General features: G+C 40.3%; 2 protein-coding genes across 3 annotated transcripts; one reads left to right on the top strand and one right to left on the bottom strand.

Moving 5' to 3' along the window:
* Positions 1-6487: 6487 nt before the first annotated feature.
* saraf (store-operated calcium entry-associated regulatory factor) lies at positions 6488-15903 on the top strand. The gene is made up of 7 exons (XM_063475679.1): positions 6488-6809; positions 7697-7875; positions 8526-8715; positions 8798-9070; positions 9326-9479; positions 9594-9679; positions 11061-15903. Exons 1-7 carry the CDS (start codon positions 6743-6745, stop codon positions 11084-11086), a joined length of 975 nt encoding a protein of 324 aa, XP_063331749.1. The 5' UTR covers positions 6488-6742; the 3' UTR covers positions 11087-15903.
* Positions 15904-16012: 109 nt separating this feature from the next.
* On the bottom strand, positions 16013-24468 carry LOC134628876 (zinc finger protein 239-like). Of its 2 annotated transcripts, none has more exons than XM_063475677.1 (3): positions 24246-24468; positions 21821-21899; positions 16013-17530 (listed from the first exon to the last, which is right to left on the bottom strand). In XM_063475677.1, exons 2-3 carry the CDS (start codon positions 21836-21838, stop codon positions 16430-16432), a joined length of 1119 nt encoding a protein of 372 aa, XP_063331747.1. In that variant the 5' UTR covers positions 21839-21899; positions 24246-24468; the 3' UTR covers positions 16013-16429. The 2 variants fall into 2 exon arrangements, with proteins under 2 accessions (XP_063331747.1, XP_063331748.1); XM_063475678.1 differs by having other exon boundaries at positions 16013-17527.
* Positions 24469-24786: the final 318 nt, after the last annotated feature.

The following is a 24786-nucleotide window of genomic DNA, read 5'->3' as shown; positions in this document are numbered from 1 at the left end:
AAACCTTTCAATTTGGAATGTGGGGCCTCCCTGCTGCTGCCGAGTCAGGGCAGTCTGCTTCTCTCCACCCCAGGGAAAAGGGTAACACTACCTGGGTCTGGGTGCAGTTTCCCCCTCCAGGGGCAAGGGTACCTAGACCTGGGGCTTAGAGTACGCTTGGGGAGTGTGATTGTGTGTACAGTGTCTATTTATGTCTGTCGCCACGTTGGGTGAGTGCTGAGTAATTGCATATGAGAGCATGAGGGTGGGAATGGATGTTCGTATCTGTGTGCCTGTATGTCTGTGTCTGTATGTCAGGTTGGGTATCAGACGCCACCTCTCTAGGGACATCTCAGGCCCTCCAAGGTATGGAGGTCTATCTCCCCCCACCACTTCCCCTGCCAGTGGCAGACACCCTCAGACATCGGTGCGTTGGTGGTTCTTTGTGTTCGGGGATGGGCGTCCAGGTACCCACCGGCTCACTCCTTGGTGGCTGCTTGTCGGGGCCTGGAGCCTGGGGCTCGCTCGGGCCACTTTGGGGGTGGGGTGCCCTCGGCCTCTCGGCCTGGGGCTCGGTCACTCTGGCACAGCTGGCTGCCGGAGGAGCTCACGGGCACGTCACTGCAACCCCCCCTGGCTTCTGCTCCGCGGCTGCTGAGTGACCCCTCATCTGGGACTCTCCTCAGCTCTTTCTGGGATAGTGGCGCGGCTGCCCCTCTGTTGGTCTTCCTTGGTCTCTTGTGTTCTGGGGGCCTCTGGATGTCTGGAGTCTTGATCTCCTCCATACCTGCTTCATGCCCTGGAGGACGGGGCTGTGGCCCCCCACACCCTCTAGCAGATCATTACATGAAGGAACCTTTTAAAAACAAGCGCGCTCATGCTCACAGGTTGCCATTTGTAGCTGTTGAGATCGATCGGTCTGCAAATGTCTGATCCTATACTTATTCCCGGATTTTCCGGTAAAGATTTTTCAGTAGCTCATGTTAATATTTGTAGCCTTAAATATAAGATTCAGGAAATTCAGTCACTGTTGTCAACAAATACGATAAGCGTGCTGGCTATTTCCGAGACTCATTTAGACGATGCCTTTGAGAATAATGAATTTGAAATAAACGGTTATAAGTTGTATAGGAAGGACAGAAACAGATTTGGAGGGGGCGTAGCCCTATACATGAATGATAATATGGCAAGCAAACTACGAATGGACTTAATGTTTGACGATCTGGAAATTGTGTGGGTTCAGTTACACCCGCCCTATGGCAGGCCTGTATTAGTAGGTTGCTGCTATAGACCCCCAAGTAGTAATATGTTGTATGTAGAACGAATCTGTGAAATGCTGGAAAGAGTAACTGAGGAAAACAAAGACATGTTCTTATTAGGAGACTTTAACATCAATTGGTCAGCTCCTTCTTGTCCTTTAAGGAAAAAGAAAAGTTCATCAGCATTGGCTTGTTGCCTGTCTCAGATGATCACCATTCCCACCCGGGTCACGGTCAACGCAGGAGGTCATAGGTCATCATCATGTATCGATCATATATATACAAATGTTCCTGAGCATTGCTCTAATATTGTTTCTATTCCAGTTGGTTATAGTGACCATAATCTTGTAGGTTTGACTAAGAAAATGAAACCACTGAAAACTGCACAAAAGATTATTTTTCATAGATCATACAAAAATTTCAATGCAGATAAGTATATTAATGATGTAAAAGAAATTCACTGGACTGACATCTGCCTCGAGCGTGACCCTGATATGGCATTATCTATGTTTATTGAAAACTTTTGCTACCTGGCTGACAAACATGCCCCTTTAAAAAGATTTACTGTTAAAAAGAACTACGCACCTTGGCTAGATAATGAACTTAAGGCTGCAATGTCAGAAAGGGATATAGCAAAAGCAAAAGCACATAAGTCTGTCAGTCCACAAGAGTGGGCAAGATATCGCGAGTTAAGAAATCAAGTAACTAAATTGAATAGGCGCAAGAAGAAAGAATATTATCAACTTAAGCTCAAGGAGGCCAATAAGGACAGCAAAAAGGTGTGGAAAGTTTTAAATAATATAATGGGTAGCGATCTTGCTCCGGTGATGTCTCACATCCACACGGGTGGTACGTTTATAAGTAAAGCTAAGGACATAGCCAATTATTTTGTGAATTATTACAGCAATAAAATAATAAATTTAAAATCTAATATGAACAGAGGCGATTCCACCTTATCACGTCGTCTTATACAGGATGTTATCATGAATAATAAGCAATGCCAACTTAAATTTGAGGCAGTGAATGTGGAGATGTTAGAGCGCTTATTGATGTCACTTCCTGACGATACATCCTCCGGCTCTGATAACATAGACAGTAAACTGCTCAAAGTTGCAGCCAAGTTTGTGTCCCTTCCTATATGTCACATATTTAATAGATCTTTGGCATGCAGCTTATTTCCATTGCAGTGGAAAGAATCGAAAATAATTCCCATTCCTAAAAACAAGAATGACGTTTTTAATGGTGTCAATAGCAGACCTATTAGTCTGCTCCCCGTTCTAAGTAAAATTATGGAGAGGATTGTCTATGAACAAATTCAACATTACCTAACAGAAAATCAGTTACTCACTCAGTTTCAACATGCTTACAAACCCGGTTATTCCACCAGCTCAGCTCTCATTCACATGACAGATAACTGGTATAAATATCTAGATAATGGGAATTTGGTCGGGGTGGTATTTTTGGATTTTAGTGCTGCATTTGATTTGATAAATCATGATCTTTTGATAGATAAACTAAAATGTTATGGATTTTCACCAGCTGCTTTGCGCTGGATGGAAAGTTATTTGTCTGGAAGAAGGCAAAAGGTTTATTATAATGGTTATTTCTCGGAGGGCTGTGAAATGAACTGTGGTCTACCCCAAGGCAGCTGCCTCGGTCCACTTCTCTATTCAGTCTTCACGAATGATTTGCCGTACGTCCTGGATAAATCCCATCTTGTAATGTATGCTGATGATTCCACCATGTTTTATTCAGCCAGTAGCTACTCTGAATTGACAAGCGTATTACAACAAGATTTGCTGAACGTGTTTGACTGGATAAGCAAAAACAACATGATTTTAAACGTGTCTAAATCCAAATCCATGTTAATAGGAAGTAGAGTACGCTTAGTCAACAGCCGACAACTAAATCTTTCCATAGCTGGATCGGTATTAGAACAGGTCACCCAGATTAAATTACTTGGTGTTACCATAAACCACCACCTTTCATGGTCTCAGCACATCAACTCTGTTATTAAGAAAATGGGACAGGGCATAGCTATAGCTAGGAAATGCTCCTTTTATATTACTTCTTCAATTATGAAAGGTGTCATTAATGCACTAGTATTATCTCATCTAGAGTACTGCTCAATCATTTGGTCAGCAGCTAATAAGACAGATCTGAACAGACTTCAGTTAGTCCAAAATAGGGCGGCCAGATTAGTGTTAAGGTGTTCATATTATACAAGTATTGATAAAATGCACGCTAAACTTTCTTGGCCTTCTGTACAAGCTAAATTATACTATGGCTTACTTGTATTTTTAAAGAAAGCAATACTGGTAAACACACCACACTTTTTTTATGCTCAGTTGCAGTATCCAGGTGAAATACATAATCATGCTACACGATTCTCAATTAACCACAGTTTAGTAACTCCTCGAGTTAAAAGTAACTTTTTGAAAAACTCTGTTATATTTAGAGCATCTTTTCAGTGGAATAAGTTGCCTAATGCAATTAGAGAATTGGCTTCCATTCATACTTTTAAAAATCACCTAAAAGCCTATTTTTTTAATTTATTTGTAAAATTTAAGAGGGTAATGTCACTTGTAATGGAAATTGTGTATTTTGTTTGAGTGTTTTTTTTTTTTTTTTTTTTTTTTTTTTTATAATTTTTAATATTCACATGTTTACATTTTCAGAATTGTAAAACCTTATTGTGGATGTAAGTGCCAAATTATGTGGACATTTTGCATCCAACTCATTGTGTAACATTTTATTTTTGTATTTGACGGTTTGGGCCCCAGGAAGATTAGCAACCACTGTTGTGGAAGCTAATGGGGTTCCTTATAAATAAACAAATAAACAAATAAACAAATAAACAGGTGTACACACGGGTGATCACACACACAAACTACACCCTTTTTGGCTCCTACCTCAAAGCACACTGTGCGCTGTCAATGTTACGTGGTGCACAATAATGTTTAATGTTTAGTATTTACTGTTATATTCACATAGATCATCGTGATGTTGTTTATTATGTTGCTCTTTTTTTTTCTTCTGCTTGTTTTCAATTTTTTCTTTCTCAACAGGTGATCTAGGTGATCGATATATGTATTTTTTGTCTGCTTATTTTGTTGGTTTTTGTTTTTTGCCCTTTATCCCCGTCCCTCTTCCCCGCTGTTTTTCTTCCCTTCTTTCTTTCTCCTCTTTCTTTTCCCCAGTCAGGTCTGTCCCGTATTTAGCAAGTGAAAATAAAATAAAATAAACAATAAAAGGTCAATCAAATAGACCATTACGGCAAGGCTGGGATGGTCCATTTGGTAAAGTAAATCCGTTGGGCATCTTTCTTTGCCTTTAGACAATAATTCTGATGGCAAAAGAGCCAAACGGGACAGGCAAAAAAAAAAAAAAGAAAAAAAAAAGATAATCCTTTCAATTTCAAATCAATTGCAATATTCTATGTTGCTTTAGCGATTGCATTCATAATATTTTTAGAAAAGTTGACCTTAAAATGCAAGCTTTTTTCACACCAAAGCAGCTTACCCCCTTTTCTTTGTTCTGCACTGAAATACTCTGATTTTACTTCTTACAAAGCTGAGCTGTACAAAATCCATAGATTTGATTGGTTTTGCACAACAGTGTGAGATAGATTGAGCACCAGTTTCTACCAGGAGGCAAGTTACCTAAAATCCAATAAATCAGACAATATTTATGTTTCTTGCGTGAAACAATAGATTGCAAACCTGGAAGTCATTAATATGCAAACACAAGGAAATCTTTAAATCCTCACATGAAAAAAAAGGATTGTTTGACCATCAAAACATGTATTTGGTGTAAATTTGCAGAACAGGCTATATGACTACTAGCAAGCTTGTCAACTATATCATTGTGCCCACGTAGCTGCTGAAGAGACTTAAGTATGGGAATATATTGAAATGTTTTGTTGAACCTTGCCTCTAGAACATACTCAACAGGTTCCACAACATTAAACTTATACTCACAGAATTGTTTAAGTTTGAAATCTGATGCTAGTGGGCGTCCCTTAGATTTAGCTTGGACCAAAGGACTGTTGCTAGAAATGGCAAGGCTGAGTTCATTAATTATAACCTAAAGATTATACTTAAAAAAACCTCAACCGTTGTATTATTTGATATCAGTGCTGTAGCAGAGGCAAAAATGAAATGCAACCTTCAAGTAACTTTTGAGAAATTGGACAAGCCAATTTTTTAATCAATTTTTCATTTGGTACAACTTCACATAAATTATGTAACTTCTATGTCAGAGGCAGTTTCTCCAAGATCAGTTGACTGTTCTTCGCATAGCTGAGGTGCTCAATTTTCATCACCATCACAAGAGTTTGCAGTTCGTCTTGTAATCAGAAGGTTGCCGGTTCGAGCCCCGGGTCGGACAGTCTCGGTCGTTGTGTCCTTGGGCAAGACACTTCACCCGTTGCCTACTGAATCGATTCTAGAACGTAAATATCTGGTGTTGGAAGAATCAAAATTTCAGTATCAATCCACACACCACTATTTTTCAATGTGTTTCCTAGTCTGTGGACTGCAGGTCCTGAGCTAATGATGACCAAATGAAGCTTTTTGAAGCACTAAAGCTTCAAAAAACGAGTCATTACTCGAAGGTTTTCAACACAGTTCCCCTTGGTGACATCTGGTGGCCAAAAATATGAAGAGCAGCTTGAATCTACAACTTGTAATGAACTGCTTCATTATGATTGCACAATTAACAGAGCTGAATTGACAGCCTCTGTTTCATATCATATGACAGTTCTGTCTGATATCGGGCTGATATGGTGTTTTGAACGTGTATTTTTTGTTGAAAAAATTATATTATACCCATTTTAATAATATTGATGAATACATTTTCCTTGTTTAAACATGTGCCATGGTGTGTTCTCCTTTTGCTTGTGACTTCTTGATGGTTTTTTACTAATTAAAAAGAAACCCACAATAAATAACAATGTACAACATACTATAATAGCTTGGGAGTATGCTTGTGCTGTGAGGCCACGTGATTATGCAATTACCAGCGGACAGATTCGTTTATATAAATTATACTATACCTTCTATAACTATAACTATGTGTATTTCTTATCTAGATTTTAGACCTGGGAGCAGAAATGCTTATGAACTGTTTTTTATTTAGGAAAAGGCAGAGCATCCTCTCTTTTTGTCTGGCTCCATGTCTCTGATTACGATGGACGGCATTGATCACGTGACTCTGTTGAGAAGACCTGAGCCTCGGCAGTTTCTGAAGCAGTGTGGATTGTTTTGACACATGTGCCGGAGCTTTGCCGTCACTATCCCGACAAAACTGCCCCTGCCTTTCTCTCTCTTTCTCTCTCACAAACACACGGACGTGCCACAGTGCAGCCGTGCACGTTCCTCATTGGTCCCAGAAAGCGAAAAACAGGTGACGCAACACGGAAGTATCGGCAGCAGAGTCTTCGGGCTGTGGTGTGTTTATCGAGGCTGTGTGTGTGAAGGCTCTTGGAGAAACAACGACGCGACATGAAGGTGTTTTTTCCCGGTGTACTGCTGCTCCTGTGTGCGCGGCACACCGACAGCTGGGATGACGGTGGGTTGGCGTTTACTGTCCGCTTCTTTTACGCTGCTCTTCAGTTCCGGTTTTGTGCCAAAAAGTGATCGCCTGCCAAAACTGATTTCCGGTATTTGCCAAAAACGGATTGCTCCTATCTAAACTGCTATAAATAACTTGTTGATCTGTAATATGTGAAACATATGTCAAATGTATCCCCCATAAATTATATCAAGTCATCTTGAGCCACAAACAACGCTCCTGTCACAAGTTAGAAGCCGCAATCAGTCTTTGGCCATGACTTTTATTTATTTATTTTTATTTATCCAGTTAAAAAAATCTCGTTGACATTAAAAATGTCTTTTTTTAAGAGTAATCTGACAAAGTGGAGAGCAGAAATTGCAATAAATATAACAAAAAAACCTAATATAAACATATTTTAAGTGGACAAAAAGGACCGGATAATGTAGGTACAATACTAGGACGTTATAAAGATACTTGAAAAACAGGTAATTTTTAGATATTATATATAACCCCTTCGTAAACCCTGTTCACCGAAGTCTATTTACCAACATATGTAAAGATATTACACATAAAAACAGAGGGAAACACTGGAAATCAATTTTTGGCAGACAATCACTTTTTGGCACAACACTGGTTACCGAGATGCTCCCCTGTTTAGGAAATACACCACAAACTAGTGACAAACACGCTGTGGATGCATGTTTGTCAGCAATGGTAGGTTATATGATGAGTATGGCACTACATGATGTCATAAAGAACAGCGTACAGAAAATGCCGGTTGATTCAGGACTAACGAGTCAAAGTTTGTTCCCGAAGAAGAGCTTTAGTGTGTCTAAAGCGACATGACTGTGATTTGTGTAATCCTAGTGTGGAAATCAGCCCTTCTCCTTTGTCACCTGCAGGCAGCGTACTGCTGCGGGACATCCAGGCACTGACTCTGTACAGGAACCGGTACACCACAGCCAGGCGCTCCAGCCCGATCCCTCAGCTCAAGTGTGTTGGAGGGTCAGCGGGCTGCCACGCCTTCGTCCCAGAGGTGGTTCAGTGTGTGAATAAAGGCTGGAATGGATTCGATGTGCAGGTGAGGGACCTGCTGGTGCTGTACGGTGTGAAAAGAGCTCGGTAGGACGGATTGAGATGCTTTATTTCAATTTTTGAAGAAATGACTCCTGTGTGTGCTGTGCATATTAAAACGTTCATCCCAGGCAGTGGTAGGCCAACCCAAACTACAAGGACATTATTTCTACAGGCGACAACGAGGAGAGGTGGTTTGAGCCTTAATCTTTATTGTCGTTTCCATGTTTTTTTGGCACCACTGGCTGTAGGATGGTCTGCATGTTCAATTTCAGTAATATGTATGTGTTGACGGGCACATTCGGTCACATTCAGGCAGTTTAATCTTGTCAGCACAACTGCTCATGAAAAAAAACAAAATCTGACAAATTAAATTGGGACTTTTTCTAATCTGAAATTTTGCACTTCAAAACTTGAGCAAGATTTGAGAAACTCGTGTGGGGAATCTCATCCTTGACAGACACCTGCAAAATAGAAGACCTCACATTTTCCTTTTATTTTGTCTCTTTAAACTAAGTTCAAATGCAAGAATGTCTAAGTGGTGAGAGTGAAGTTTAAATGAGGTATTGTACCGTGTGTATGAGTAACCCTCAAACTTGTTATGCTTAAATACATTTTAGACTGATGGGGTATCTCTTGTTCTGCTGTGTGTCACAGTGGGAGTGTAGGACTGACATGGACAACACACATCGATTTGGTCACATTGAGGTGAGCTGTGAGGGCTACAGTCACCCTGCTGATGCCTACATACTGAAAGGGTCTTGTGGGCTGGAGTACACACTGGAACTGACTGAAGAGGGCCAGAGGAGGGCTCACAGTAGTAGGGGTTCCCGCAGTGGGTTTAAAGGTAGGAGGATTAGTGATGCAGGTTTTCATTTTTACACAAGGATTAGTTGTTTAAGAATGTTCTTTGTTGTTGTGTCTGTCAGATCTCTGGGGATTTGCCTCCAGTTTCTTTACTGGTTCATCAGAATATGGGCAGCAGCATGACCGTCAGAGCTCTTACCCTGCAGGCACTCAGGACTCAGGAGGACTGCTGGTTGTTGCTGTGCTTCTGCTCTTAGCCTATGGCATCCATAAACTGTTCCTAAGTGGGAACACCACTGGGGGGCAAGATGGTGGACCAGCTACACATTCTGGACACAATTACCATGGCTCCATGGGTGGACCACCCCCACCAGGATTCAAACCAGACTACACAGGTAGCTGATGCAAAATGATGGCGTGCGGAGACGTAGACAGTGTGGTCTGCACATTTGTCAAAGCAGCACATCCTTTTGGTAGAGCGGACCTTGTATTCTGTATTATTTTAGGGTCTTTACTGTACAACATAAAGCACCTTGAGGTGACTGCTGTTGTGATTTGGTGCTAAAGAAATGAGATGAGTGTTATTTTATGTAATTTAGGCTGCATTGCATGGAAAAAAAAGTTTTGATCAGTTCTTGTTTTCTGCTCAGACTACCCTGGAGCCAACCCCAGTTATGGTTTCCACAGTGATTACACTCACAGACACCAGTACCCAGGAGGCCAGGCAGCTTCCGGCACAGGAGGAGGTTTCTGGACTGGAATGGGAACAGGCGGGGTGCTTGGATATCTGTTTGGTCGTCAGAGGTTAGTAAAGGGGTGGAAGGAGAGAGAATAATGGGAAACGGGGACTATGGACTTATGTTTCACCTTCCTGTCTTCAGGATATTCATGCTGTGTTCCATCTCATGTATTCTGCAGGAGCCAGCCCTACAATTCTAACTACTCCACTCACACTAACAGACCTGCCAGAGAACCTCCCTCTTCCGGGACACGCGTTACTTCAGGTACCAAGACTGCATCTTATTTGAAGGGACACAGAAACAGTTTGCACATGTTACCTACCTACCTTTGTGATTCTTATAGCCCTTTTCCATTAGTACCTATCTGGGTCAGCTCGACATGGTTTGTCCAAGAAATCAATTTGTCCTATCTTTCCGATATAGTGTGTTAATCCTATCCATTACAACTTTTCTGTGGTCATACGCCATAATGTTTTGGAGAAAGACACATTTTTTTGGTCTCTGTACACCACCACAGTGGATTGTAAATTAAAAAAAAAATCAATTCATGATTGAAATGCAGACTTTCAGCTTTAATTGCAAGGGTTTTCCCAAGATTTGCATTACAGGCAGTTTTAGAGACAGTCCAAATTAATGGATGAATTGATGAGTACTTTCAGGGCCAGGTGAGACCTGGTCCCTTCTTATTTCATGACAAATGAAGCGTTGAATTTCTATTTTTAAATTTACTGCTCATGTAATTTTAATGCATTTGAAATATGAGGCCCACAGAGAAACTTGGGTAAGATGTGGCGTAAAAATATTCGTAGTTGGTAGTAAGGAGCCCAAAGTGTGCCAAGAAAATATCCCCCACGCCATTATACCACCACTGCCAGAAGCCTCAATGCAAGCAAGGGTGGATTTATGCTTTCATGCCAAATTCTGACTCTACCTTCTGAACGTTTCAGCAGAAATCAAGATGCAAGTTTTTCCAGTCTTCACGTGAGCTGTAGTGTAAGACTTGGAGTGGTCTTCTGCTGGTTTGAACTTCAGCCTGTAACTGTCTGATTAGATACCTGGTTTAACGAGCAGTTTGAACATGTGAACCTAATAAAGCGTCTGAGTGTGAATACCAGTCTTAACTGATCAGAGCAGGATATTAAATGGTTTTTAAAGCTGTGCCTCCATCCACACGGTCACATTGATCTGCTGATTCACCTGCTTAGTTACATGAATTAAAATTTTTTTTCTTGGTTTAAAAACTAACTGAGAGAACCATTAGTGCAATTAATGTCATGCTCATGTCAAGCTGTGCACCACAGCTGATGCTAGCTAGTTTGATAAATGATGTTACACCAGTTGATACATTTTGCTGCATGACTGTGTGTCTGAGCCATTAAGCTCTGGTTTAGCTGCTCTTAAGTGAATGAACAAACACATCAGTTACATCCATACAAACAAACCCAAACAACTTTATATTACATGTTATAATGATATAAGCATTAATATCTCCAAGCACAGAAGCAGGATCGTGATCTAATAAGATCACCGCACCCACAATAAAAGAACAATTCCTCCCTTTTCTATGTTTTCAATGAGCATACCAGTAAGTGTTCAGTGCAAATGGCTACAACTGACTGACTCCTGTTTGTTTTTTGTTCTTTAGGTTTTGGAGGAACCAAAAGAAGATAGAAGCCCCCCCCCCCACACACACACGCACACACACACACACACGTCTGGTTTGCTATCCTCGTGGGGACATCCCATTGACATAATGCTTTCCCTAGCCCCTTACCCTAACCCTAACCATTAAAAATGAATGCCTAACCCTAACCCTTACCCTAAACCTAACCATAACCTAATTGTAACCCTGACAGTAAAACCGCATTTTGAGTGTGAAAATTGCTTTCAACCCCGAGGGGACCTGGATTTTGGTCCCCACAGTGCAGAAAGTCCCCACCAGGATAGTAAAAGTCAGATTTTGGTCCCCACCAGGATAGTACGAACCCGTACACACACACACACACACACACACACACACACACACACACACACACACACACACACACACACACACACACACATTTCTGCAGTGGACAGTGTGGACAGAATATGACTAAGTGCATTGATCTGTTTGCTGCTTGCAGGCTGTAATCCTTTCTTCAAGCAGAGACGTCCAAACAGAACTTTACTGCTTGGTTGTGTGTTTCTTGGGAGAGCTTGCTGTGGTTCAGTAGTTTCTGTCAGCGCGTGGTTTGGATTTTAGCCTAAAAGTTTTACCGTCCAGCATAAGAAGCTTGTAGGGCTTTATTAAAACGATAATAATGTTTCATTGATAATTACTGGATTTGGGTTTTTTTTGTAGGCAAGGTAAATATTTGAACTCTTTAACTGCAACCTTCTGCTCAAATGTTTGTATCTGTTACGGTGTTCCTCTGCTGATGGACCTTTTCCCTTCCAATAAATGAAATATTAGAATTGACAAAATGGTTAATAAAATGGTAAAATAAAGTGTACTGCTGCTCTCTGGCTTTGTGCATCAGCTAAGAAAAAGCCTTAGACTTTAGACTCATGGAGAAAATCCACCTTTCAATCATCTGTGCATACTCATCACTGGATGAGTTTGCACTAGGGCTGTGCGATATGACCAGAATCTCATATCCCGATATAAAACATTTCTCATCCTGATAAAGATATATATCACAAAATAGTGGTTTTTGTGTAAATTCTGTGAATCTCGGGCAACTCGACTTGTTTTTAGCTGGGCGTCGTGTACCTGGCATCGAGTGTTTTGACAGATGCATGAAACTATATATTTTTAGATATACGTTGTAACGGCCATCATTTTCTTTGTATTTATTACATGGCGTGTTGCGGGGAAAAACCTGGCGGCTCTTTTTTGCTTCTCATCCATAAACTCTCCATACTCTTTCATGTGATTCTTGCATAGGTGGTAGAAGAGGTTTGTTGTGTTTGAGTCTGTGGTGGGAACTGGTTTGCGGCATAATTTGCATAGTACAGTTTTCTGGTCCGTGTCAGACTTTTGCATAACCAAACCATGTCCATGCTACAGAGGTATCCCCTTGTTTAGGAATAAGGTCCTCAATTGGTTTTGACTGGTCCTTCTGTTTGGAGCTGCCTGGTTCTGCCTCATCTTCACTGGTCATGCTGGTATTCTCTGTGAGTGTAAGCGCCATTTATAGTTACTTCATGTTTTTATTTGAGGTCATTTGTTTGATGCATATTCTGAAATTTGATGTTTGAGGATAATGTATATCATTTCAGTTTATTTTGAAAAGTCTCATCAGGATCTTGAGCTTTATTGTGAAAGGTTTATGTGGAAAATAAACAAGCGGACGGCGGAGCCACACAATGGTTTTACCATCGCTGTTGCTAACGAACCAACGGCTATTCCGTCTGTAGTGTGGTTATTTTAAATATAAGAGAAAGAGAACTTAGCATATAATATGAAATGATCGATGTTTTCATATCGATATATTCATTTTGATACATATCGTCATATCAAACAGCCCTAGTCACTTGATAAGGAATCCCTTGTCATCCCCCCAGCCGCTGTTTGTGAGGCCCTGGTTGTGCCTTTATAAAGCTTTACAGGAAAAGCTGTCGATATTTAAGAAATGTTTCTGATCACACTCAACAACACACCAAGGTAGAAAACTGATTTCTACAATCCTCATTATAATTGCATATTTAAAATATCAAAACAAAGTGTGCGCACTTCTCGCTTTCCAGAACGTATGAGACGTACAGGCACAGATGGGCCCACACTAAATACAAATAAATACAGTGCAGGACACTGGTGTGCGCCCTGGTGCCTGTACTATGTGAAAAAAGGTTAAACATTGACTAGTGATGGATCACTTTTATTCAGAGTAGTGAATAAGTATTTAGACTCTTTACATAAATTATAATCCTACAAAACAGTCTTACATTAATTTCATATGAAAATATATTCAAAATAGAAAGTAAAGTAAAACATTCTTTAACATTGTGTTCCTTTTCACGATATATTATTGAATGATAAATGCTGATTGGCTAATGTACTTTAATGTTGCATATGACACACAGTACGGTCATATTAATATGACAGCACGGGTCACGATGATGCAAACGAGCTCCAACATTTAATGTTACACTGATGTTCTGACACAACAAACGTTAGATGAAAAGCATCAGACACAATAATCTTTTACAATTGTGTCAGCCTCTCACATATGTTCTCAGGCTGATCTGCTTTCTTGCAACTTGTGAAAGTTGCAAGAATGCAAAGTTGGTTGCATTTAATAGACTTACATTTGTTTATATTAGCTAGCTACTGACGGGACTAAAACTAAAAATTAGTCACTTTTGTACTGCCCCTCACTGCAACAATGAGTTTTATGTTAAGAAACTAAGGATATACTGTTTACTTTCACTGTCTGTCTCTTTGGCAGTTGGTGGTTCATTACATTAAATACATAACATTACATCTACGGGTGCAGCTAGTCAAACAATGACACTTGCTGCTTAAGAGATCACATGACTGATGGGGTTTTGCTGACTAAGTGCCTTTTTTTATTTTGTGATTTAGGGCTATATAAATACAACTAAATAGTAGGACAAGACAGAGAAATACTTCTACACCACAGCACAGTCTTTTGCCCTCACTATGTCCAAAGGATTCAAGTGTCAGAGGGCTTATGTTAGCAGCTGTGCAGAGATTCCCCCTGCACAACTGCTAACTTAATATGGATCGCACGAGAGCCCACACAATTTGCAAATCATGTTCAAGATATCAATTAATAGAAAGATGTGGACGTAATGCATCTGAACGGTTGCTTTGGGGATCCTCATCCTTATCTACAGGTCAAGAGAGGAGTTGACTGTATGTCTGTAGGATTCTGTGACAGGGAGAGAAATTTTTAGAGCTGCAATGTCTCTAAAGAGATTTTATTTATTCTCAAGGATCATTAGATTTGATGACTGGGAATCAAGATCGGTTATAAGGCAGGGATAATCTGCACTGTGTGACAAATTCATGACACTAGGCCCACGAATGGTTTAAAGGCCCCTGACCCTTCAAGGCAGTATATGGCTGCATGTGATCTTACTGTATTTTAATGTATGGAACAGAACATTTATACACAGAAGCCAGATGGAGGAGCTGCTGAAAGAAACTAGGGGGACAGTTTTTCACATCATACAAACTAGGACAGTAGCTTCCCAAAACAAAGCTGACAATGGTTGGAACGCATATTAATGCAAATGAGGACATTGTCTCAATTCCTTTTCTCCAAGATAAAAATCCACTATACTGAAAGCTTAAAATAAAATATAACCTTATGACAAAACACGAACTACACGTCTGTTGCTAATTGTGTTCCAGTAGAGACTGATTGCAATCATTAAACATGCTTTTTCCTGTTTAAAAATGAGATACAGACATAATATGTTAATGGTTTATGAAGGGAAATTTTATGTCAGACTTGTTATTAAAACCCCAAATATGTCCAGAAGAATACCAGAAGGTCCCAAAAGTGAAGACCATACACGGGTTAATCTGGAGAATTTCTGCATTTTAGGAAATTTAAACGGGGTGAGCATGTTCAATAGTTATTTCTGTTAGATATTTTATGATTGATGAGACCCATGTGGGCCACTCAAGTCTTCCCATGATCACCATCACATTTCTATAAAAGTAATCACAGTATACTGATTAACTATATATTACTACTATCATGGCTAAAGTACTGATATTTCACTACCCTGATCATGTAACCAGCAGGCCACCTCCAGTCAACTAACTGCACCCCAGTTAGCCCTGATGCTGTGCTGTAGTGACGTGTTTGAAGTGCACAGGATACAGCACTTTATGAATGTGTGTGTGGTTGGGCTGATGCAGCTTGAGCAAGTATAGAAGTGCTCTATCAATTCCAGTCTATTAGGGTACAAATCTCGGTGGGACCTTGTCCTTTTTGTTGTTTAATGTGTGCTTTTCTCTTGTTTTGCATACATTTCTCCTGGTTGCTGCTTATTCCTACTGTCTACTATTTATGTTTTATCCTGGCAAAGTTACTGTGGAGCACCCAATTTCATGTACATATACAATGCCAATAAAGGGCTATTCAATTCAATTCAATTCAATTAAGCAGGTGACATCAAAAGTCTGCTAAATTCAAAGACGTGAATCTTTTCACTTCTTTTTTATTCAAAATAGCATCTCTGTGTCAGAGTAAAGCTGGTTTTATGGTCCTGCAAATGTGTCCGACTGCATACATTTTTCAGTTGGACAGAGCAGGAAGAGGGGTTTTTAGAAGCTCCTGGGCAGTCTCCAAGATCCTGGCTGTGCACAGCTGGAAGCAGATGATGTAAGCAACTCCCAAAACTTATTTGGTTGACAAGTGGGCAGGTATAGAGCAGGGATGGCGGGTTTAACCGGTAATAAGAGAACCATGAAAAACAAACAAACAAAAAAGTTCAAAGAATTAAAAAAAAAAAATAAAAAAAAATCTAACTAAACATGAAAAGCACAGACAGTGGCCGTTTTCCATGGTTTTTAAACACTCATCAGCTCTTTCTATGTTGTGAGTCACAAACCAACAACACATACTTTATATACTGCCTCCATCTGACAACAGAGCTCACCTCAAGCAGAGACAGGCAGGCCCTTGATTGGACCCGACAGGCCTAGTGGTCAGATCAGATTTTTTTGGCTGTTCGCATTAATCTTTAAATGTGGCCATTATCAGATTCCAGTATAAACCAGTATTGGCCCTGTCATCACCTACAAAAGAACAAAGATATCACACGAGAGTCCCAAAAGAGTCCCAAAGATAGCTCCAATAACTTCAAGAGAGCAATCCAAAAGTTTGATGTCTACACAAGGTGTCCAGAGCTCTTATAGTGTGGGGGACATTTTTTTTCCCCCAATCCACTTGTCCCTTTAAACATCCTCTTTATCAAAAAAGTTCTTGCAAGTTATCAGCTTTGTCTAGATATTTTCATCATGTCAGAGATGTTCATTTGACATGTACATTAGTTTGTCACCTCTTTCTGTAGGTTGGAATTGGTCGAGGAGCAGCTCACCTCACTCTCTCTCTCGTCATCATCATGTATTACAGTGCAGCGATGAGTCTTTAAGGACTGTGACCGAGTGAACAGTCTCTTGCAATGTGAACACCAATATGGTTTCTCTCCAGTGTGAACACGTAAGTGGCGGTTGTAACTGTATGAGCTATTGAAACATTTCCCACACTGGTCACAGCTGAATGGCTGCTCTCCAGTGTGGATGCGGAGGTGGCGAATATAATTGCTTAGACGACCAAAACTCTTTCCGCATTCTTTACAATTATAGGGTTTCTCTCCCGTATGAGTGTGAATATGTTGCTTGTATGTTTTTGAAATAGAGAAGCTTTTCTTGCATAATTCACACTGGAATGGTTTTTCTCCCGTGTGTATGCGTAAATGTGATTTATAATTACCCAGCTGAGAAAAACTCCTGCCACACTGGTCACAGCAGTATGGTTTCTCACCTGTGTGGACACGCTGGTGTATCTTGTAACTACTTAAGTCACTGAAGCTCTTTTCACATTGGCCACACTCATATGGTTTCTCTCCAGTATGGTTCCGCAGATGAAGACTGAAATGGCCTGACTGAGTGAAACTTTTTCCACAAAAATCACACTGGTAAGGTTTCTCTCCACTGTGGCTCAGCTGGTGCCGCTTGTATGAGCTTAAAAAGCTAAAACTCTTGGGACACTTGTCACAGCAGTATGGCTTTTCTTTAGTATGGACACGCATGTGTATTTTGTAAATACTTAAGTAACTGAAACTCTTTTCACACTGCTCACACTGATACGGTCCAGTGTGGTCGCGAAGGTGTTTTCTGTAGGAACTCTGGTCACTGAAATCTCTCCCACACTTGTTGCAGCAGTATGAGGTGTCTTCAGGGTGAGTATACAGGTGTATCTTGTAAGCATTTAACTGGCTGAAACTGCTGCCACACTGTTCACAGTGGTATAGTTCCTCTGATGTGTGACTCAGTTCATGTCTTCTTAGACTACAGATCCGAGTGAAACATTTCCCACAGGTCAGACACTGGTGAGGTCTGCTTCTGTCTGGATCTGATGGTTTCTGCTAAGTGGGGAAAAAAAGACAAATTAAGGTCAGCTGAGAACTTGCTCAAATAGTCCCTGTATATCATGGAGTGTTAACATATAAAAGATGCAGTTTTTTCAGGTTTGTTAGATACAGCCCAGATTGTAATTTTAGGGAAAGTTAAATAGGTTTTTGTGCTTAAATACGCTGCTGCTTATTCTGAGATACAGTATGAGATTTGCTATTGCAGTGCTTAAACAATTATCAAAATGGAATGGTAAATGGACTGGTTCTTAGATAGCGCTTTTCTACTCTGTCTGAGCACTCAAAGCGCTTTATACAACTAATTTATTCACCCAGTCACACCCATTCACACACGCACTTCTAACTTTAAGTGCTAACTACCTAACATTCATACACATTCACACTCCGATGGATGCATCGGAGAGCAACATGGGGTTAGTATCTTGCCCAAGGATATTTGGCATGCAGACAGGTGCAGCCTGGGATCGAACCACCAACCTTCTGGTTAGTGGCTGATCTGCTCTGCCACCTGAGCTACAGCCACCCCAAATGGAGGAAACACAAAACCTCTGTTATTGACCTGTCCATTGTGCGTGCCACCTCTAACCCAAAGCCAGGTAGAACAGACCAGATGGGGGTGAGGGGTAAGAGGGGAGAGCAAAGAGCCAGGACACAATCAATCCATACATCCTTCCACTCACAGAGAGAAATTAGCCACACCTCTGGCCAGTTTAGACTCACTAGTTAACCTAACCACATACATGAATGTGAGAAGAACCTGAAGTACCCAGAGAGAACCTACATTGAGGAGCCCACAGCAATTATTAAGAGTTCATAAATAACTTAAAACACATTTGAGAATTGTTAACAGCACTTATAAATTACTTAAAATTCTATATTGTTTTATAAATGATTATTTCATCATTAACTACAAGCTTGGCCTGGAATCATGAGGTTGATATTCACAGGTGGGCAGACTTGAGCAGATAAGGTAAAGCATGTACTGGAGCCTGCAACAGGACCTGTGCTCGTAGGAAGTGGCGATAGGAGTGATTGAAATAATGCTGACTAATGGACCAATCAGAAGAATAATTAGCTGATTTGTCGACCCTCTCTTGAGGGTTTTTAATCAGCTTTCCCACTCACTCCAAAAGGTCCTTGATTCTATGGCTCTGTAAAATCCCACTCTGTTTCCTTCGTTCTGCTCCATGGTTTACCTCTGACCTCTGAGCATTGAAGGCCAAAGCTCGGGAAATAGAGCATAATGCAGAAATCTGTGAACTCCAGTATAAAGATTCCATTAACCAGGCCAAACAAACCTTTTACACAAGTATTATCAGTTCAATTCAATTCAATTTTATTTATATAGCACCAAATCACAACAACAGTCGCCTCAAGGCGCTTTATATTGTACAGTAGATTCTACAATAATAAATACAGAAAAAAACCCAACAATCATATGACCCCCTATGAGCAAGCACTTTGGTGACAGTGGGAAGGAAAAACTCCCTTTTAACAGGAAGAAACCTCCGGCAGAACCAGGCTCAGGGAGGGGAGGGGCCATCTGCTGCGACCGCTTGGGGTGAGAGAAGGAAGACAGGATAAGGCATGAGGATAAGGCAGTTCTTATGAGGGTAACACCAGGATCCTGTTTTTGCTTTTCTACAAACTTCTTCAACCCCCCTGATGCTTTACCACCACACTTTTAAGTGGTGGTAAAGCATCTGAAACCTGTAAGTCCTTGATGCTGTTCTTCACTACGAAAATTAATAACATTCACCACCAACTCAGTTCAAATGTTGTGTCTACCCCCACTTCAGAAGCTTTTCTCCATTTTGAGCCTTTTTCCACCTTACATGTTCCTGATATGAACTCAGAAATATCACATATATCTAAATCAAAGCGGGCTACATATCATCTTAATCCTATGCCTACAGGACTTGTGAAATCCTGCCTCTCTTCCTTACTCCCACTCATCTCTGCTATCATTCACTCACCACCGGTATCGTTCCCTCCTTATTCAAGATTGCTTCAGTCACTCATATACTGAGAAAACCTTCTTTGGAGCCTGACAACTTTAACATCCTCTGACCAATTTCTAATCTACCCATCATTTCTAAAATACTTGGAAAAAAAAAAGTCATAGCTCAGCTTCATTCACACTTGGTAATAATAACATCTACGACAGAATTCAATTTGGCTTTCGCTCATGTCACAGTACAGAAACTGCTTAATTTAAGGTTACTGATAATATTTTACTCAGAGCTGACTCTGGTCTTCTGAACATTCTCATCCTTTTGGATCCGAGTTCAGCCTTCAACGCCATCTCTCACCCAGTCCTTCTAGCTGAACCCTGGTTCAGCTCTAATATTCTTAAGCTCAATGAGGATAAAACTGAAATCCTTCTTATCGGCAATAAATCCAACCTACTCAAGGCAAATCATTTCACCCTCACTACTGATAACTCCATAGTTCTCCCATTAGAGCCTTGGTGTCATTCTAGACAGCTCACTATCCTACAAATCTCATATCAATCTACGGAACGTTAACCGATTACGTCCTTCTCTTTCCACCTAGTCTGCGTCCATTCTTGTTCATAGTCACGTTACCTCCCACATTGACTATTGTAATTCTCTCTTGCATGGTCTCCCCCCCAAAATCCCTCCATAAGCTTCAACTGGTTCAAAACTCCACTGCCCACATTATTACCAGAATCCCCTCATACCAGCACATCACCCCTATCCTTCAGGAACTTCACTGCCTACCTGTGAAATTCTGAATAGTGTACAAGCTTCTTCTGCTCACCTTCAGGGCCCTTCATAACCTGCTCCTCCTTCCTTTTTTTATTGGTCTTCATTTTGTCATTTTTTACTATGTGTTTTATTCTATTGTTAGGCATCCTTGGGTGTCTTCAAAGGCACTTTTAAATAAAATGTATTATTACTATTATTATCACTGATCAAAAGGCGTTTCAGTGCATTATTGAACACCTACAGTAAAGAGTGCCCTGCACAGCAGACAAACATCCACCCATATTTGTCCTGCAGGATGTTTGCAGCCAGCACTACATTGGAGCCATTGTCACAGACGCAACTTTGCTTGGTGGAATCTCAAACTTGTCTACAGTATGCTCAATCCAAGGAGCAATGTTTGGCCCAGTGTGCCATTCGTCAAGTTGCATGTTTATGAGGCAGAAGCTAATGTTATCACTTAGTGACCGATTTAAAAGTGTTTGATTCAAGAGCACCTTTAAGCTTACAAAGAGCAGCTTCATACTTCTCCTCCATGAGCCTTGTAAAATAAAATCTGGAAAGCTGTGTAAGCTGTAACCTGAATGGAATGTGCTGATTATCATTTTTTAACTATGGATATTGGTCTCATGTTGTTGACATGACAGAGAATCCTCTCTGTTAAGACGTCAACCATTTGCTGGTTGCATGAGCCTGTCCTTCAGCGCAAAAATCATCTAGACACCCTTCGCTTATTACTATCAAAACAGAAAACAAACAAACAAAAACCCACAAAGCTGTTACTAATCTAGTAAGGCACTAAATTAAGTGCCTTGAGGCAACTGTTGTTGGGATATGGTGCCATCTAAATAAAATGGAATTGAATTAGTTATCAAAAACTGATGTCAAATAATGTTAAAGTTAATGCAAAAAAACAAAAACCAAAAAAAACCAAACCACACACCCACAAAAAAACCCTGAAACAAGAACAACAACCACATCAAGGAAACAGCAACTCCAGGTCACTGGTTTACTATCGCAGTTCACCTGTTAGCTAACATAACTGAACTGGTGTTCACTTGGCAAGCAATTAGCTTGTTTCCAACACGTAAACGAAGATACATTAACAGGGTGTCAAACTGACACTAAATTGAAACAAACTTAATTCTCTAAAACTCTAGAGTTGACATGACGGCTCCAGAGTTGCTTAATGCTCATGCACTGCAGTCACGCTACCATGGAAGGAACGCTCTGCTTTGCACAGTTTCCATTCAACTTTGTTTTTTGTGAAATGCTCCCACACTATTGAAAGTCTCTTTGAAACATCCACTATACATGTGATGTGTCAACATTAAAAATTGATCATTGCAGTAAAACATCATCAGAATGGTTCTACAGACATTGTACAATGTAATTAGTGTTTGCAATGCCGAGCAAAACTCTACAGCAGGGTTAGACAATCATCAGATATGATGAGCCATATACACGAATCTGCACTATGTGATGCTAATGTGATGCTCACTCTTATTTTGTTGCCCATGTATCCTGAAACATGTTGGTTTCTTTTTGAGCTCACCTCTTCTGAACAACTCATTTTCCCTGCTCACTGGTAAAAGATTGCGATCTTTTCCTGCTTCTTCTCAGCTGTGCTGCATCTAAAAATCATAAAAAGAAGATGATTTATCACTCAAACACAGGCATATGACATGACATTAAAATAGACATTTAATTCCACTATGCTGAACTTGAAATGGCTCTAAAGCAATTTCCCACATTCCACACGCTACTTATTTTCAACAATTAATTCATTTATTAGTGGAGATGATACACTATTCTCCGTCTCCGTCCTTTTCTCACCCCACATGCCACTGCCATTCTTGTCCATAGCCTTGTTACTTCCCGGATTGATTATTGTAATTCACTTCTTTTTGGTCTTACTCAAAAATCCATCCACAAGCTTCAACGCGTCCAGAACTCTGCTGCCCGTATCATCACCAGGACCCCTTCTATGCACCACATCACCCCTGTTCTGCAGCAGCTTCATTGGCTCCCGGTCAAATATCGTATCAATTTCAAAATACTCTTTAAGGCTATTCATCATCTCTCTCCTCCATATCTCTCTGATCTGGTTAACACCACCGCTCCATCTCGTTGTCTCAGATCTTCTTCTTCCCTTTCACTCTCTGTCCCCTCCCCCCGTCTTGTCACCATGGGGAGCAGGGCTTTCTGCTGCTCTGCTCCACGACTCTGGAATTCCCTACCTCCTGATTTAAGAAATATCTCTACCTTCTCTTTAAGTCCCAACTCAAAACCCACTTGTTCAAATTAGCTTATCCCACATAACCTCTCCATTCGACTATTTTAAATTTGTTTATGTCTTATGCTTTTATGATTGTGTAAACTCCTTGCTTTTATGTTGCTTTTTACTCTACTGTGTACAGTGACCTTGAGTGTTTTGAAAGGCGCTTTCAAATAAAATGTATTATTATTATTATTATTTCATCAAAGCCTTTTTGTCATTTCAAAAATACTCAAATTCTTGTAAACTTTGATTCAAATTTGCTGAGGACACGCTTGAAATTGAATTGATGTTCATCAGATGCAGGTATGATCAATGAGAGCAATGCCTGAACCACAGAGCTGGCAGTCCACAGGCAGATGGATGACAACGCATACGTCTCTTCCACCCTGTTGTTTGGGCCAACAGGGACAGCTTTCTGTGAGTGGTGGGCAGAAAGGAGGGGGGCTTGCTATTCTTTTTAACACTGAACTGTAGACTGCTGGAATTTACCCAACAGTGGGGGTAGGGGCTGGACAGGTTGTCAGTCTGTCATAGGACCAACACATAGAGACAGACAACCGGAGAGTACCCAGAAAGAACCCACGCAAACACAGGGAGAACATGCAAACAGAAAGGACCCAGCCGGTTGATAGAATCAACAGTGCTAATCACTGCGCCACCCACAGCCGCATGTGACATTATTCACTCTGCCACAGCCCGGTTATGGACTCAACACCTGAGTGCCTTCATTGCTTTGATTTCAACTGTCTCAACTTGGACGCTACACTGCCAACCTTTACAGTTTATGGTCTGTTCCAGGAGATCATTTTATCTATCTTGGACTTCCCCAAGACATTTTCAGAACCTGGCTTTAAATCAGAATGAGTGGTCAGAACTCATTCTGATTTTATTTGTGTTATTTTATTATAACACAAATATACACAATATAATTTAGTCTTATTTGTGTTATTTGTTACTTAGGTTCTCTCATTTTATGTGCCCTTTCTTAAATTCTGTCATCTTTTCCTGTGTTTTTAAATCTTTGACACAAATTTGACTTTGACCTACAGTATGCTAATGCTAAGGATGCATACAATCTGACCCTGGGGTCACGGGTATAAACAGACTCAAACTGATCCACAAGGCTGGTTATGCTGTAGGGAAGGAGCTGAATAACTCTCCACCACTCTGTACACCTTTAATACGTTCAAAATGTAAACTTCAAAACTTGCATTTTTTTTTTTACAAAATATATACAAATGTTTCTATATGACCACTAAGGATACCCTACCATTTCTATACTTTAATCTGATTACAGCTGACACAGACAGAGACCTAAACAGAAGACAACAGTTTATAGTTCTGACTGTAAATGATTCCAAATCTGAGTTAACCTGAGGCTGGCTGATGTGATGTGATTAAAACCATTTAACACATCAGGTTTGAACTATGTCATCCATCATAAAAAAGTTTGAATGAAGACATATTTTCAAAAAATATAAACATTTACCAGCTATGAATCATTTTATTTGAATAAACTAATATTACTGATTGGTGGGAATGAGACTTAAAAATAATACAAATTAAGACGCGATTCAAGTGAAAAAACTTCTCCACTGGGAAATACAAGAACGATCAGTCACCCAATCAGACATGGTGTGTTCCAGTAATGATATGGTGATGATAAATAAATACCCAATAAAACAAATTTTGCACATACCTCTATTTTTCCTTGCCAGTGCAGTCCGAGGCCTGCAGAGACAACCTGAGCTCAGAGCGCTCGGAGCTCCGCGCAGAAGATCACTGTGCAGATCCCCTCCCTACTAGGAGTCAGTAATGGCCCAGATTTAGCCTAGCACACCGTTCATTCAGAGTATAACGCAGATCCTTTCAGGCCCTCATCTGTCTGCTAACGTCGAAACACAATTGCCTCCATCTTTAACAGTGACGTCAGCTTCTTCATCTCTCCGTTTGTGGGAGCTGTGACGTATTAGAGCAGCGCTACTGCCCCCTTGTGCGGGCCTCTGGTTTTCAAAATCTTTTGAAAATCTATTTAAAAAAAAATTGAAAACCAGTTTTTTTCAATTTGGAATTCGAAAATGGTTTTTCAAATGAGGATTTTTTTGTGAAACTCTTTTCCGATTTTAAGTATTTATTAATGGAATGACAATTCATTTTAAAATATTGATTTAAAAATAGTGTTTTTATTTTAAATTTAATTATTAAACAAATTACTTTAGTAATGTTTGAACAAATGAAAT

The sequence above is a fragment of the Pelmatolapia mariae genome, linkage group LG6 (assembly GCF_036321145.2).
Source record: "Pelmatolapia mariae isolate MD_Pm_ZW linkage group LG6, Pm_UMD_F_2, whole genome shotgun sequence".
NCBI lineage: Eukaryota > Metazoa > Chordata > Actinopteri > Cichliformes > Cichlidae > Pelmatolapia > Pelmatolapia mariae.
This window is presented reverse-complemented; position numbering and strand designations above follow the sequence as displayed.